At 41.2% G+C, this 17,197-nt stretch overlaps 1 protein-coding gene across 7 annotated transcripts in view; it reads right to left on the reverse strand.

Moving 5' to 3' along the window:
* Kif9 (kinesin family member 9) overlaps window positions 1–17,197 on the reverse strand; it is a 65,503-nt gene that overhangs the window by 33,328 nt on the left and 14,978 nt on the right. For all 7 annotated transcript variants that reach the window (XM_046437163.2, XM_046437164.2, XM_058576709.1 and 4 more), the window contains 5 exons: window positions 6,643–6,726; window positions 6,440–6,532; window positions 5,537–5,684; window positions 4,435–4,499; window positions 467–544 (listed from right to left, as the gene is read on the reverse strand). In XM_046437163.2, the coding sequence (XP_046293119.1) occupies window positions 467–544; window positions 4,435–4,499; window positions 5,537–5,684; window positions 6,440–6,532; window positions 6,643–6,726 (468 nt within the window). The remainder of the gene's footprint in view (window positions 1–466; window positions 545–4,434; window positions 4,500–5,536; window positions 5,685–6,439; window positions 6,533–6,642; window positions 6,727–17,197) is intronic.

The raw sequence follows: 17,197 nt of genomic DNA on the forward strand, positions 1-17,197 counted from the left end.
GGTGATTCTGATGGCTGGGCAAGTTTGAGAACTACTACCTCAAACCATGAGTTAGTTCTACAGTGCCATGGGACTGTCCTTTTCTTCAGGATTTAGAACCTGGAAAGTTTAACTGGTTTGTCATGAGCTTAGGGTCCCTGCCTCCAAAAACTATGATTCTGCAGGCATCTTAAAAGAAAGCCAAATTATCAGTAAATGTGTTTTTGCTTTATCAGATGTTGTCAAAATGCTCCCCAAATGATTGTATAAATTCATTCTGACTAGAAATGGGGAAAAAAGTCTAGAAAAAATCATTTTGCCTTATCAGAAAAATTCCAATTTTTGCTAGTGTGAGGATGTAACATTTTAATTTGCATTTTCTGGTTAAAGGCTTGTGTGGTTTCCTGCCTCAGCCAAAGAAACACACACAGAGGCAAACCCACCCACATCTTCCCACAGTGGCAAGTGCCTACAAGCCCCTTAGTACCTCAGCATTGTACTTTTCGTTGATGGCAGGCTCAGTGGTGACCAGCTTCATCCTGCTGGCAAATCGCAGTGAGGATAACTGAAAAACAGACCAGGCAGATGGATGTCAGATGGCTTCCCACTCAAGTGAGACCCCAAGAAAGCTGCCTTACTCAGAGGCCCTGGCTGCCTTACTCAGAGACCTCTCCTGTTTCTTCAGGCACCTTGTCAACTGGTGTTGGTTCTCTTCCCTCAGGAAACCTTGGCTGGAAGGGAGTTTGAGGGGTAGGACTGGGGGTCAACAGGAGAGTGCCTGCTTAGCATGTACCAGGGCCTGGGTTCAATCCCCAGAATCAAAAAATAATATAAAAAAAAATAAAAAGGGTTAGCTGGGCACAGTGGCTCACACCTGTAATGCCAGCAACTCTGAGGCAGGAGGATCGGGAGTTCAAAGCCAGCCTCAGCAAAAGCGAGGTGCTAATAAGCAACTCAGTGAGACCCTATCTCTAAATAAAATATAAAAAAGGGCTGGGGATGTGGCTCAGTGGTTAAGCACCCCTGAGTTCAATCCCTGGTACCAATAAAATAAAATAAAAATAAATAAATAAAAGTGTCCCTCAGTGGGATAAGGAATATAATAGGGAGAGCAGGAAGTTGACAGAGAGTACATAATGCAGCCTGGTCCTCAGTTTATACACTACAGGGATGCTACTTAGTGGTAAAGCCAAAAATCTAATTCAGCAGAGTTTAAACTGTGTGTGTGCATGTGTACTGGTTGGCCTCTGTCTTTGGAAAACAGTGGGTGGAGATATTTGTAAAATGAACAAAAGGAGACCACTGTGAAAGGTGAACCCTAAACAGAAACCTGCTCCACATGCCTCTTAAGCCCACCAGGTTCCACCAGAATCCCTCTGGTGGGGTAGCCAGCCAGGGATAATTATGAAAGGAGACTTATGAGGTGGCCACATGAGCAGGTATTTTGGAAATGGCCCAGATGCTATGCCCCACTGCACGATGTCAGATGAGGGCTGGAGTGCTCCTTCTTGGCAGAAAGGAGCAGACAGAAGCATCAGGAAGCAGACATGGAGATTCCAGCCTCATCCCATGCTGGGCTGACTGTCGCCAAAGGGGCCTTGAAATAAGGAAGGTTTGGAAAGGGGATGGGTTGCCTCAAGGAAGTGGTCCCTCAAGGAAGAACTGAAAGGATTCTTTCTTGGCTGTCGGGTCTGGTAGTTAAGAACTCTTCCACTCACTACTTGTGTGACCTCAGATAGATCTCCCCTCTTCCTTGTAAAGTGAAGGGAGCCCTGCCTTGTGGGATCCCTGGGAGGCTTAGTGGCAAAGTATACAATGTCAGCCCTCAGAAGTCCCTATTGTGAGAGATGGTATTGCTTCTGTGAAGGGCCAAATCAGACCCTCCTATTCTAAGCACAGCAGCCAAGTGTAGTCATGACTCCATTGCTGTGGTTACACACACACATACACACACACACATACACAATATCGGTGCACAAAGTAACACAATCCATGCCAGAAACATTTTTTTTTATAGTTTGTTGCTGTTTAATCCCCAAAATACAATTAGGACAGAATTAGCTTTAAAAAATCTATTAAAAAATTTAATAGAAAACTTTGCTATGGATTTAATCTTACCCACTTTGCATTAAATTTGCCTTTAGAAATCAAAACATATGGCTCTCATTCTTAAATTAAATGACCAAAAATGTTAGAAATTCCAAAGAAGTTCTGAGAAAAATTGTGGTTTAAAATAATAAAATTTAAATATTAAAAAAAATAGCCTAAAATTTTTCTCCCATAGTTTCTTCTTTTGTTATTCTTCTATTGGGACAAGCAAATCTGCAATACCAAAATATTTGTTAAACATAAGGGTCACAGTTATTAAAAAATTATTTCTTCTAAATTTCAAATTTATCCACTGTTAGTCATCTAATTAGAGAAAACAATGAACACTAATTTTAAATTTAATTCTTCACAATATGCTTGGTAGAAACATTTTATAGTTTTAAAACATTTGTAGAAGAGAATGATTAGTTTCCACACCCTCATATATCTTTGTCTCAAACACCTGAGGCCCTCCCTATAGGTCTGTGGGCTCTCCTGGATAGAGACCCTGACTGGTGGGGCATTAGGCCCTGTAGGTACCAGAAGAGGTGCTTCCTGTGCTGTGGAAAGGGGGCTTCCACTGTCATGGAGAGCATGTGCAGGAGTATGTATGTGGGGTGCTGGGAAATGGAGCCCAGGTTTCACAAATGCCAGGCTCTATCACGGAGCCCAACCCCAGCCCAGAGGACGTCTTTCTTAATGAGGCATCCAAGGGACCCGTTTTTTATGACTCCCCTTGGGGTTTCACCATGCTTTGTTATGAGATGAGACCAAGAGATTCCTGTAGCCTTCCTCTGGGGATGCCACCTGCACGTCAGCTGGAGCTCCTTGCCCCAGCCTCCCAAGTCCCAGGGCACTGGATTCATGGCAGGTGTACTCCCCCTGGAAGTTAGGACTGTATCTAATGAACACCACTTGGAGGCCCTGCAGGTGTGCATTGCCCCATAGCATCCTGTTTCACCTAAATGAAAAGGGTTGCCTTAAGTATCCATACTTTTTTTCCCCCTGTACTGAGGATTGAACCCAGGGGTGCTCTACTACTGAGTTACACCTGCTAGTCATTTTATTTTGAGACAGGATCTTCCTAAGTTGCCCAGGATGGCCTTGAACTTGTGATCCTCCTGCCTCAGCCTCCTTAGTCACTGGAAATACAGGCATGTGCCACAGCATCCAACCAAATATTCACACTTGTAGAGTAACGTATCTAGTGATGGCCTTCCAGACCTGTCTTATTTATGATGAGAGGCTCTTCAAAGGAGAGGAGCAAGCCCAGCCTGGAGGGGTCCAACTGTGTGAACTCACGTGAGTCACTGTGTTGAACCTTATTTCTGCCTCTGGTTCCCAAGAGCCTCTCCTCTCCCCTGGTCACATGGGTCATGCCACTGGGTTAATCTTCATAAATCATACCTGTGGCCACAGCTCTTCCCTACTCAAACCCTATGGTAGCTCCAGCCACTTACAGGAGAATAGCCAAGTGTTCAGCCTGGTGACCAGGTCCCATTCAGTCTTGCAAATTTTCTTTCTCTCCTTCCTGAGCTCTCCTCTGCAGGAGCCAGATGTTCCTGGCATGGGTCACAACTTCAGTCCCACTGTTACCTCTGCCAGGAATGCCTCTGCTCATCCTATCACCAATCCTTAAACTCCAGCCAGCTCAGTGCCAATAGCTTCAGGAAAAGTCCCCCTTCTTTCCTACAGGGATCCTCCATCTTGGCCTTTCGCATTACTTAAGGCCATGGTTTCTTTCTTCCTGGGCTGGGAACTCTGAAGCTCAAAGCCAGAGTGATATGACTCATCTCTACCAAGCTGATCCCTGTTTACCACTGGTACATGGCAGGTCTTAATACCTATCTACTCATACCAGCCTTAGTAGTATAGCCTTGAACACTGTAGTGTTTTCAAGATGTTCAAATATGTGTGATCATAAAGAACAATCAACTGTCCTTCTCAATCCAAACTCAGAGGAGCAGCCCCCCCAGGAGGCATGTGCCTTCCCTCCTTTGATAATCTCTCCTGCCCAGCCAGCCTCCCGCCTTGTCCTCTTCCTCAACACAGTTCAGTGCTTGGTGTTTGGATCCCTGACTGAGCCCCTCAGGGAAATTTTGGCTCAGACTCCTCCCTGGGATCCTTGATAATGACTATGGCTAGTGTGGCAGCTAAGCCAATCAGGAGCCAGTCTTACCCAGTTCTGGCACTCATGAAGAGGGACTCCAGTCTAGTTGCACGGACTTTTTTTTTTAGATGTCAATGGACCTTTATTTTATTTATTTATATATGGTGCTGAGGATCAAACCCAGGGCCTCAAACATGCTAGGCAAGTGCTCTACCACTGAGCCAAAACCCCAGCCTGCAGTGGCTGTCTTTACATACCGTTTCTTCCAACTGGGCGGCTTCTCCATAGATGTTTGTCACAAGGACCATATTGCAGTTTCCCCCTGTAGAAAGACACAGAAGGGCATGAATCGTGGATCTTCTGCTAGGAGACTCCCTTGGGGCTGGTGGGGTTCTGTTATGGACTGCATGTTTGTATCTCCACAAAATTCATATGTTGAAGCCCTAACCCTCAAAGTCCAATTTCCAAGTACCTATGTGACAGTATTTGGAGGTAGGGACTTTGGGAGATAATTAGATTTAGAAGAGGTGGGGCTATTATAACGGAATTATTGTTCTCATAAGAAAAGAGATTAGAACACTCTTTCTGTGTGAGGATGTAGCCAGAAGGTGGCCATCTGTAAGCCAGGAAGAGGACCCTCATCAGGAATCAAATAAGCCAGCACCTTGAACTTCCAGCCTCTAAAACTATGAGAAATATGTTTATTGTTTAAATTACTCAGTCTATGATATTTTGTTTTATCAGCCCAAACTAAGAGTCAGATAAGACAACCTAAGCCTGTATAATGCTGAGGGAGAGAAAGAGGCCATCAGATGTACCTAAAAGAGGAGCCAAGAGACAACAATAGACAGCAGTGGGCAGGGGAAGGGGACAGGGTCAGGATAGAGGGTGTGAGCCAGGGTTCCACTCAGGGCATCACTCACCTAACAATCAGAAAACAGTGACTGTGTCCTTAGGCCCAACATAAAGGCCTGAGGACCATGGAAATGACAAGACATAGGCCCCACTGCTCTGCCCAGGAGCTACAAGAGGAAGGAAGGACATGATGGGTGAGGTCCTCACCCTGGCCTTTGAGACCATGAAGGATTCTGGTTTAGGAACAAGGGGAAAAGACAAGGTATTCCCAGCAGAGGCAAAATCTTAAGTAAAGGTTCTGAGAAGTGAATCGCAATGGCATGTGCTGGATACAAGAGGGTTTGATTCTGCTTTTTCAGGTGTGTCTGAAATCACGGTGAGAGGGCTGTGGGTAAGTTCATGCCCCTGTGAGGGAGCAATTCTAAAATCCACAGTGGCAGATGTGCCAGGCCTGCCCTCCCTGGGACACAAATCCTCCTTTCTGGGCACCAATCACATCCTCACCTAAGGAGTCCTTCAGGGCATGAGTGAGTTTGCACTGTCGGAAAGGGATGTGGTCCCGCTTATGGTCCCCAAGGGCAATGATGGCTTGCTCCAGGAAAGACAGCGACTTGTTGATGTAGGTGGCTTCCTTCAGAACTCGACCCTCGGACTACAAAGCAAAGGCAGTTCTACTTGAGAGGGAATGGCTAAGAATGGCTGCCCTCCTGGTTTGGGGTGATACTGCATGTTTACAGACAGGCTAAAACCTCCTTCCCAGAACCAGGGTCTTCCCTCAATGTTGTAGGGTTGTAGTCTATCTGGGGCTAATAAATGTAATACTGAAACTCAGGAACTTAAGACAACATTCATATGAATGTTCGCAAAAAATATGAATACTTACATGAATATTCATATAAATATTCAAAGATTTGCACTAACATAAATGCACATGGGAATACTAATACAGAGAGCTAAGCAAGTAACCTTATGAGCATTCACACAAACACCAATACAAAGCGACATGTGAATATGCATGTGGAATACTCTTGTGAATACTTGTGTTAATATACTCATATGAATATTTACTCGAAATGCAGACACTCATGTAAATATTTATATTCATACATAGAGAAACACTATACTAAAATGGAGTGTTTACTGAGCCAGTCACCTTGCTAATAATTTAGGGGCTATCATTTCATTTAAGGTTCAGAAAAATCCCATGGAGCCGAATTACCCCTCTGCAGCAGCCATTCCACCTGTACTAATTCTGTCCCACCAGCAAGCAGATGGATGTGCTGCACTTCACCTGGCTCAGGACTATGCCCTTATATCCCAGTGAGGGATAGTCCATATGCACAGGCACTGGGCCAGACACAGGTCCCATGTCTGGCTGAAAAGGAACCTCTTGCTCCTCTCACTTACCCCAGACTTCCCCAGCCTCTCTGAGCCTGCCAGATCCACCAAGTTAATTTTGGAAGTAACATACTTTTCATCTGATAAGGTCCGGGAATGCGCCTACAAAAAACATCCAAACAGAAGTTAGATGGTCCCAGGGAGGAGCATCTGACCAGACAGTCCCCAGGGGAATTGACTGCCCTTCCCAAGCTATTCAGAGCTGCACTCACCTCCATGTAGATGGTGAAAATGCAGTGTGACCTGGACGAGTTTTTGTTCATCGTGTGGGAAGCTATAATCCTGTTGGTCTCTCCCTGAAGAGGAAGGGAAATGTACACATACTGAAAAGTGAAAATAACAAGGCATTCCAATAACTCTTTCAATTATACCAATAGCTACACAAGTGATCTCATATCACTGTAATCAGTTGGGACTTCCAGAAAAACCTCTTTTATAAACTAGTAAAAAGGAGAGAAATTGGAGTCTAGACCTATACTTTTACCTGTGCTAGAGATGTGCAAATTGGTATTGCTCTCTGAAAAGCAAGGTGACAATAAGAATCAAGAGCCTTAAAATGGGGGCTGGAAGCTGGGCACAGTGGTGCACACCTATAATCCCAGCAGCTCTGGAGGTGGAGGCAGGAGGATCGGGAGTTCAAAGGCAGCCTCAGCAATTTTAGCAAGATGCTAAGCAACTCAGTGAGACCCTGTATCCAATAAAATACAAAATAGGGCTGGAGATATGGCTCAGTGGTCAAGTTCCCCTAAGTTAAATCCCTGGTACCCCCCCAACAAAAAAATGGGGGCTGGAATTATAGCTCAGTGGTACAGCATTTGCCTAGCATGTGTGAGGTACTGGGTTTGAGCCTCAGCACCACATAAAATAAATAAATAAAATAAAGGTACTGTGTCCATTTACAACTAAAAAAAAAAAGAGCCTTAAAATGTTCATGAATATTGAATTGGAATCAACCTGCACATCCAACAATCAGAGATCAATCAGTACAATAGAATATTAGGCATTGAGGAAAATGCTAACACGTTTTTTAATACCCGAGAAATGCAGAATCTAAAATCACACTATGGTATGATCTAAAGGATACAAAAACATTTACAGACAAAATAAGAAGAATTTGCTACCAAGATGTTAAAAATAGGGCTGGGGTTATAGCTCAGTGGTACAGTGCTTGCCTAGCACGTATGAGGCACTGGGTTGGATTCCCAGCACCATATAAAAATAAATAAATAAAATAAAGATATTGTGTCCATCTACAACTTTTTTTTTTTTTTAGTACCAGGGATTAAACTCAGGGGCATTCAACCACTGAGCCACATCCCAGCCCTTTTTTTGTATTTTATTTAGAGACATGGTCTCATTGAATTGCTTAGGGCCTCCTAAATTGCTGATGCTGGCTTTGAATTTGTGATCCTCCTGCCTCAGCCTCCTGAGCAGCTGGGATTATAGGTATATGCCACCATGCCTAACTCTAAAAATAATTTCAAAAAAGATGTTAAAAATAATTGTTTTGAGGTTTATAGTCGAGTTGGGGTTTATAGGATTTTTTTCCCTACCATTTGTATTTCATATTTTTTACAGTAAACATGTATTACATGATCTATTTTTATTCATGGTTTTACTCTCTATGGTTTCAGTTACCTATAGTCAACTGAGGTCTGAAAATATTAAATAGAAAATTCCAGAAATAAACTATTCACAAGTTTTAAATAACTTTTATTATAGTGTATTTTTTATTATAGTGTATCACTATAATTGTTCTGTTTTATTATTAGTGATTGTTAACTAATCACTTGTTGTACCTAATCTATGAATTAAATAAATTTATAAATTATCATAGGTCTATTTGGATAAGAAAAACACACAGTGTATATAGGGTTCAGTACTATCTGAGTTTTCAGATATCCACTGGGGGGTCTTGGAATGTATCTCTAATGCATAAAGGGGTACTACTTTACTTCTTAAATATAGGAAAAATAAGTAATTTGTGTGTGTGTGTGTGCGTGCGCGTGCGGTGAACATGTATGTGTGTGTTTGTTACCAGGGATTGAATCCAGGGGCACTTAACCACTGAGCCACATCCCCAGCACTTTTTAATATTTTATTAAAGACAGGGTCTCATTGAGTTGCTTTGGTCCTCATTAAGTTTCTGAGGCTGGCTTTGCACTTGTGATCCTCCTGCCTCAGCCACCCTCAAGTTACTGGGATTATAGGCATAAGCCACTGAGCCTGGCAATAATTTATATTTTTAAAGGGACAGTCAGCCCTTATCTTTAATTCATAGGATTAGACACTAAAACCAGAATACATTTACAAGGGGATATAGCAGAAATGGCTGTATTTAGAGAAAAAAACTCCTTACAGAATGAATTCCTGTCTCCTAAAAGACACCTGAGAAGTGCTATGAACAAGCCCCAAGCAGTGCTGCCATGGGCATCTGGGGAGAGGGGCTTTCCCCTGTTGAGGAGTGAGTCTGGTGGACCCCTATGGCAATGCATCTTCTGTTTACCTTTTGTACAAATCCAGTGACATTGGCTTATTTCACCTTTATTTGTCAGGCCCCTTCTTCTCAAGTACCCTTTTCCCCTTAACTTCCTGGCTCTTATTTAGCAAAGGGCCAGAGAAAGTACCATTTCCTCCATGCAGAGTCTTCTGCTGACTGACCCTGCCCTGCATCCACTGGGGTGACTGTCATTCCTGGAATAGGGCTCACACTGTGCTATAGTTGTCGTAGGTTTTTCCCACTCTCTTGCCCATCTCAGAGTGAGCTTCTTTAGGCCTTGCATTTGTCCTGTCACCACCAGAGCTCAGCAAGGACATGGTCCTGGAAGGCATCAAGGTTTGAGGAAATTATTGCTATTAACAAAGTGCCTGTATTTATGTCTACATCCAGTGAGTGCTAGAGCAACGTTAATCATACACGGAGCAGCATCCACTGAGACCTACTGTGTAAAAGGCACTGCAGTGAGTGTTCAGGGTGCCCGGTCCTGATTCTCAGAACCTTTTGAGATAAGTACTATCAGTATCTACACTACAACAGATGAGCAAAGTAAGATTACGAGACTATGAGAGATTAATGATTTGCTCACAACTAGCCTTTATAGCTTTAAAGAAACATAAACTTAAGCCCAGGTTCCCTAATTCCAAGTTCTATATACCTGTTGTACTGTATTTTAGCCCTAAACAAGACAGAGGCTTCTATTTTTGGCAATATAATAGACTAAATATCTAGAAATCCTCCTGCCAAATACATGAAGGTGATGGGCAGTTTAAGACTCCTTTTGAATAACTGCCTGAGAAAGCAAGAAACTTCCTTTTGAATAACTGCCAGGGACCAGACTCAAAGCAGGAATCTAAGGATTATAAGCAAGAACCAAGATTCTTACTGGGCACCTGCAGACTGTTGCTGATAGACAGTCCTCTCTGTACATCTCCCTGTTGTGCTGAGGTAGGAAACTGAGATGTTTCCTTTTCTTCTACAGCCCTTTGCTCTTCAAATTCTAGGGGAGGAAGACCTGGAACCTACCCACCCAAGCCATCTGTTCCCACTCAAAGGGTGATAAAATCTTTCTTTCTCAGAACCAAGTTTTTACATTCCAGGATCAAGATCTTATCTTTTTCCAAGAGAGAATTTGCTCATATTCCAGAGTAAAAGCAGACTGGGGGTAAAGCACATGCTTAGCAAGAAGGAGGCACCTGGGGTTCAATCTCTAGCACAAGGGAGGCACTGCACCCCGCCCCAACACACACAAACAAAACAACCTTCCCTTTGCCTCAACTTCCTGATTTATTTTGTTTTGTGTTTGCTTTTGCAGTGCATGGGAAACAAACCCAGGAACTTCACAAGTGTTCTACCATTGAGCTACCAGCCCTATCCCAACTTCCATCTCTCCAAGTATGTCCATGGTTTACTATGGTATGTGTATTCCCTTATAGCACTCTATCATTCTCCCCCTCCAAAAGTCATTCTTCTTTGGAGAATCTCTGATTATTTGACTCCTTTTTTAGATTAACAAAGGGAATCAAAACATGAGAAATGAATAAAATTCTCTCAAAAATAACTAGTAGAGTTAAAAAAGAACAAAATGAAACTTTTAATTTTAAACAATATTTAAGTTTATTAAGCAATTTTCTTTTTTGGGGCTAAGGATTGAACCCATGATCTTACAAATATCAGACAAGCACTCTACTACTGAGCTATACCCCCAGGCCCTGTTAAACATATTTTTTAAAGTATTATAAAATGTTTAACTTTCATTACATTCAAGGTTTATACTGCTCCCAAAATTTGCATATAACTAAACTTTCAAATCTGCTAACACCCAATGAAGTGATTTCAGTCTGAATTTTAAGGCATCAATTTCTTCTTGCAAATTTTTCCTGACATGTCCTAAGACAGAATAGAATTTTTGGAAATGAGAAAATATAGAAACTGATCCTAAAGAGAAGATTAGATATTAATCTACTGAAGAGAGAATTAGGAAACTAGAAAATAAATCTGAAGGGATTACCAAGAAAGAATCACAGAGAGACAAAAGAATAGATAACAAGAAAAAGACATGTGGCTGGCTGCAATGAAACATGTCTGAGATAAAACAAAAAGGGCTGGGGATATAGCTCAGTGGGAGAGTGCTTGCCTAACATGTGAGGCCCTGGGTTCAATTCCCAGTATCACAAAAAAAAAAAAAAAAAAAAAAAAAAAGGAGAGAGAGAGAGAAAGAGATATGAAGGATAAAGTAAGAAGACAAGTGTACCTAATCAGAATTCCAGGAGATAACTAAGATAAAAATGGACACTAACACTCAAAAGAATTATTGCTGAGATCTTTTCTGTGATAGGAAAGACATGAATCCACAGCTTCATGAAGCATGACAAATTGCAAGGAGGACACTTTAAAAACCTGCACGGGTGCCAGGTGCAGTGGTGCATGCCTGTAATCCCAGCAGTTTGGGAGTCTGAAACAGAAAGATCATGAGTTCAAAGCCAGCCTCGGCAACGGCAAGGTGCTAAGCAACTCAGTGAGACCCTGTCTCTAAATAAAATACAAAATAGGGCTGGGGATGTGGCTTAGTTGTCAAGTGCCTCTGAGTTCAATCCCCAGTACCCCTCAACAAAACAAACCTGCACAATACCTTCATCAGAGGGAAACTACCTCATGCCAAAGATCTAAATGCTGCCAGGAAGAAAAGAGAAATTGCTCACAAAGGAACAGCAGGTAGACTAAAAGCTGGCTTCTAAAGAGCACCTATGGAAGCTGAAAAAAGGGAAATACCACCTTCAAAATGATGAGAAAAAAAATAACAGTCTCAAAATCTATGCCTAGTAACACAGTCTTTCAATGAGGATGAGTTCTATCTCCAATAATAGCAGACTACATTATATAGACAAATCCTCCTATAAAAAAGGTGCTTGATAAAAATAACCCTAACATCATCTTTAAAATGTGAAAGCTGACAAGTTGGTAGACAACTGACAGGGTTAATTCTGGGAGAATCCTGTTCCCAGAGAAGTAATGATAGGATCAGAGCACTAAGGTTGTTTTTTTTCCTAAGGATATTTGTCCATACTAGAAAACCTCAACAACAGCTTCACTGGGTAAGGGGAAAAAACAATCAAAGCCTGCACTTGGCCCAAGAAGAAGAATCATAGAGAAGACCTCCAACCAATCCAAACACATATACATTAAGCTGACACTCCAAAGACTCTACCCTCCGGGCAAGAGAGAAATCAAACAATCTACCCCAACAGTCAACTCTACAATAATATAGAGAAGCATTTTATAAATGGACAAAGAAGAAAGGGGAAAGAAAAGCAATAAATAAATAAACCTCCCCTGAGAAGTTGTGACCCAGTCTGGTGGGCCAGAGAACCTAAAGCTAAGGTGGTCCCTGGATGATATTGTCCCCACAGGCTCTGATAGAAGCAAATTCAAAATCTCTCTTTGGAATACACATTCTTCTTAGGCCAGTGGGAAATTTCCACAAATAATTTTCCAATAGCAATAACTAGCACACAGTCAAAGGCATTCAAGAAAATAAGAAATTGTAAAAGTGGGGTAGAGGTTGTGGCTCAGTGATAGAGCGTTTATCTAGCACATGAGAGGCCCTGGGTTCGATCCTCAGCACCACATAAAAGTAAATAAATAAAATAAAGGTATTGTGTCCAACTACAACTAAAAATAAATATTAAAAAAAAAATTGTAGGGCTGAGGCTGTAGCTCAGTGGCAGAGCACTTACCTAGCATGTGTGAGGCACTGGGTTCAAACCTTAGCACCACATACAAAAATAAATAAAGGCATGCTGCTCATCTATAACTATAAAAAAAAAATGTAGGGGCTGGTATTATGGCTCAGTGGCAGAGCGTTCACCTAGTGCGTGCGAGGCCCTGGGTTCGATCCTCAGCACCACATAAAAATAAATAAAATAAAGGTATTATGTCCAACTACAACTAAAAAATAAATATTAAAAAAACTGTAAAAGTGAATAAGTGGAAAATCCTACAGACTTCAGTCACTGAAAATATCAAAAATTAAATAATTATATTTACCATGTTTAAATAAATAAACAAAAAAAGAAATAACCAGTTTATGTGAGAAAATTATACGACATTGCACTTTTGAACTAAATAAAACTCCTAGAAACAAACCCTACCCATAATATCCAAAATTAAAAACTTAGTGGATATGATTGATTAGACAAGAAGAAGACAGAATTAGTTAACTAAAAGCAAGATCACAAAGTTATCAAAAATGTATCATAGCCAGACATGGTGGTATATGACTATAATCCCAGTGACTCAGGAGGTTAGCACAAGGAGATCGATCACAAGTTCCAGGCCAGCCTCTGAAACTTAGTGAGACCTTGTCTCAAAATAAAAAGGATTGGGGATGTAGCTCAGTGGTACAGTACCTCTGGGTTCAATCCTTAGTATTGTGTGTGGTGGGGGGGTCAGACAAAATGATAGAAAAAATGGAGTGAGAGCCGTAGAGGATTGGTGTGAGGTCTTATGTTAGAATTAAGAAGAATATGAATAAGAGAATGAAAAAAAAATTTATTGAACAGAGAAAGGCTGAAAAATTTCCCCCAAATAATAAAAATTAACAATACACAGGTTCAGGAGAACCAATAAATTCCTAATATGACAAAAAAAAAAAGTTTTTACAAATCACATCATTTATAGTGAGACTGCAGGAAAAAAAAAAAAAAAGCTAAAATAAACTTTTTAAAGCAACCACACACAAAAATTACTTTTTTTGTGTTGCTCACAAGAATGTATCTAACAAACTGGGCATGGTGGTACATACCAGAAATGCTAGCAGCTTGGGAGACTGAGGCAGGAGGATCACAAGAAATCCTGGCTTAAAATAAAAAATAAAAAGGGCTGAGGATAGAGCTCAGTGGTAAAGTGCCCTGGAGATTCAATCTCCACCTGGAGATTTAAAAAAGCATCTCACAGCTCTTCTTCCATAAGGAGCATAACTTACTGAGCCCCTCAGCTGCTAGGCTCTGAAATCTACCACCATGTTTTCATGGAAGCCATGTGTTATTGCCAATCAACTGTGCCTCTGTATACAGCCCCATCTCCTTGATCTTGTAGCTTGCTTCTAAACCACAGACTATGATAAAGGTGAAGAGATTTGCTGACTTAAAATAAATCAAAAGGAGATTATCCTGGGAAGACCTGACCTAATCAGGAGAGCCTTGAAAAACTTTCTGCAATTGACCTTGAGGAAAGAAGTCACTATATCTTGAGGGTCCTAGGAAGACCCCAATGAAAAAGCCACATGACAATCAACTGTGAGCAGACTCTTGGAGCTGTGGACAGCCACCAGCTTACAACAATGGGATCTCAGTTCTAGAACTTCATGGAAATGAATTCTGCCCACAGCCATATAAGCTCAGAAGAGGACCCTAAAAAAAAAAAAGCCCAGTCAATAACACCTTGATGAGACCCTGCAAAGGACCTACCCTTGCTAAACCTAGGCACCTGATCCACAGAAACTGTGAGATGATAAATGTGGTTTTTTGTTTGTTTGTTTGTTTTGGTACTGGGCATTGAACTCAGGGCCACTCAACAACTGAGCCACATCCCCAGCCCTGTTTGGGATTTTATTTAGAGACAGGGTCTCGCTGAGTTGCTTAGTACATCTCTTTTGCTGAGGCTGGCTTTGAACTTGCGATTCTCCTGCCTCAGTCTCCCAAGCCGCTGGGATTACAGGCATGCACCACCACACCCGGCTATGTATGTTATTTTAAGCTATTAATTTTGTGGTCATTTGTTATGCAGCACTAGGAAATCAAAACACTATGCTCTTATGGACTGCTTCCAAGAAAGGACTGAGTGTAACATGAATATTAATACATATCCATTCTTTTGGGGCCAATTTTGGTTCAAGGCCCCCAATAGCCTAGCTGAACATTCCTTATACACATGGCAGTTCTTGCCTTTTGCATGAGAAGAGCTGGAAGATAGTCTGCAGGATCCCTCCAGCCTTACCCTTCCTATTCCTTGACTCAGGGATTTCCCTAATAACATTTTTTGCATATTTAATCCCATCTTGGCATCTGCTTCTTAGAGGATCCAGGCTAACATACTTTCAAGAATGGTAAGTAACCAGGCAGCACAGGCCTGTAATCCCAGTGACTCCAAAGGCTGAGTCACAAGGATCCCAAGTTCAAGGCCAGCCTCAGCAACTTAGTGAGGTCCTAAGCAACTAAGAGAAACCCTGTCTCAAAATTAAAAATAAAAAGGCTGGAGATGTAGCTCTGTGGCAAAGCATCCCTGGGTTCAATCCCCAATTAAAAAAAAAAGAAAAAAAAAAAGACCAGGCTAATGATTATCTTATTAGTCAAAATGGTGGCTACTTCTAAGGGGTATGAATATGAATTCTTATTCATGTTTAAAAACTTTCCAAAAGTTTTGACCTTTTTAACTTTTATTATAGTCACTGGAAACTTACAGCAAACATCATTCTTCAAAACGAAATGTCAGGAACAACAAGAATGCCCCATTGCTGCCACTAGGGAGGCTTTTTCTTCTTGGTAGACTCAAGGGATTCAGGCATAAATCACCCAGAGGACACTTATGTGACTTTGACTTTTTTTTTTTTCAAAGCAGTTTTACGGATTATAATAACATATATATATATATATTTATTTATTTATAGTTGTTGATGGACCTTTATTTTACTTATTTATGTGTGGCACTGAGAAAAGAACTCAGTGCCTCACACATGCTAGGCAAGCACTCAACCACTGAGCTACAACCCCAGCCCTGATTATAATTTAAAAACCACAAAATCTACTATTTTAACTAAACAATTTGGTGATTTTTCTTAAGTTTACAGAATTGTGCCACCATCATCACCATCCTATTTTAGAAATGCTGCATCACCAACCCCCCAGCTCCCTGGGGTCTATTTGCAATTACTTCCCACTCTCTCCTCAAAGCAACCACTGTTCTGCTTTCTGTCTTTATAGATGTGACTGTTCTGGACATTTCATGTGAATGAAATCATTTAATAATGTGGTCTTTGTGACTGACTTCGTTCACTCAGCATGTTTGAGGCTTATCCATGTTGTAGTACATATCAGCACTCCGTTTCTTTTTATTGCTAGGTAATTTTCCATTGTATGGATGGATGTACCACATTTTATGTATCCATTCACCAGTTGACAGTGTTTTCGTTATTTCCAGCTTTTGGCTATTATGAATAATGCTGCTAGGAACATATGCATATAACTCTTTGGATGTACATATGCTTTCATTTCTTGTGGGTAGATACCTAGGAACAGAATTGCTAAGTCCTGTAATAAAATTCATGTTTAGGATTGGAGATGGGAGCTCAGTGGTAGAGCTCTTGCCTAGCATGTGTGAGCCTTGTGTTCAATTCACCTGTACCACAAACAAAAAAACAAACACCCTGATATTTAACTTTTTTGTGGTTTTTGTTTTTTGTTTCATTTAAAATTTTATTTTATTTTTTATATGTTTCAACTTTTTTGAGGAAACTGTCAAACTGGCTGTATCATTTCACATTTTCACCAGTAATGTTATGAGTTCAAGCCTATATGACTTTTAAAAGAATAACATACACTTTGTTGATTACTGGGGATTAAACCTGGGGAATCCCAGCTTTTTTTCGTGTTTTATTTTGAGAGAGAACTTCACTAGGGTGCTAAGGCTGGCCTCAAATTTGTGATTCTGGGCCCAGAATGGTGGAGCTTGTCTGTAGTCCTACTGGCTCAGGAGCCTGAGGCAGTAGGATCGTGAATTCAAAGCCAGCCTCAGCAACTTACAGAAGTGCTAAGCAATTCAGTGATAACCGGTCTCTAAATAAAATACAAAATAGGCCTGGGGCACTGGGGTTGTAGCTTACTTGTAGAGTACTCGTCTCACATGTGGAAGGCACTGGGTTTGATCCTTAGCTACATAAAAATAAAATAGAGGTATAATGTCCATCTACAACTAAAAAGAAAATTTTAAAAAACAATAACAAATAAGGGCTAGGGGGCTGGGACTGTAGCTCAGTGATAGAGTGCCCACCTCGCACGTGTGAAGCACTGGGTTTGATCCTCAGCACCACATAAAAATAAATAAAGATAGTGTCCAACTATAACTAAAAAAAATTAAAAAAAAAAAAAAAGGGCTAGGAATGTGGCTCAGTGGTTAAGTGCCACTGAGTTCAATCCCGGGTACCAAAAAAAAAAAAAAAATTGTGATCCTTGGGGCTGGGGGTGTGGCATGTGTGAGGCCCTGGGTTCAATCCT

Source organism: Marmota monax, unplaced genomic scaffold (assembly GCF_021218885.2).
Source record: "Marmota monax isolate L192 unplaced genomic scaffold, Marmota_monax_Labrador192_F-V1.1 WCK01_AAM20220418_F8-fsc00021, whole genome shotgun sequence".
Lineage (NCBI taxonomy): Eukaryota > Metazoa > Chordata > Mammalia > Rodentia > Sciuridae > Marmota > Marmota monax.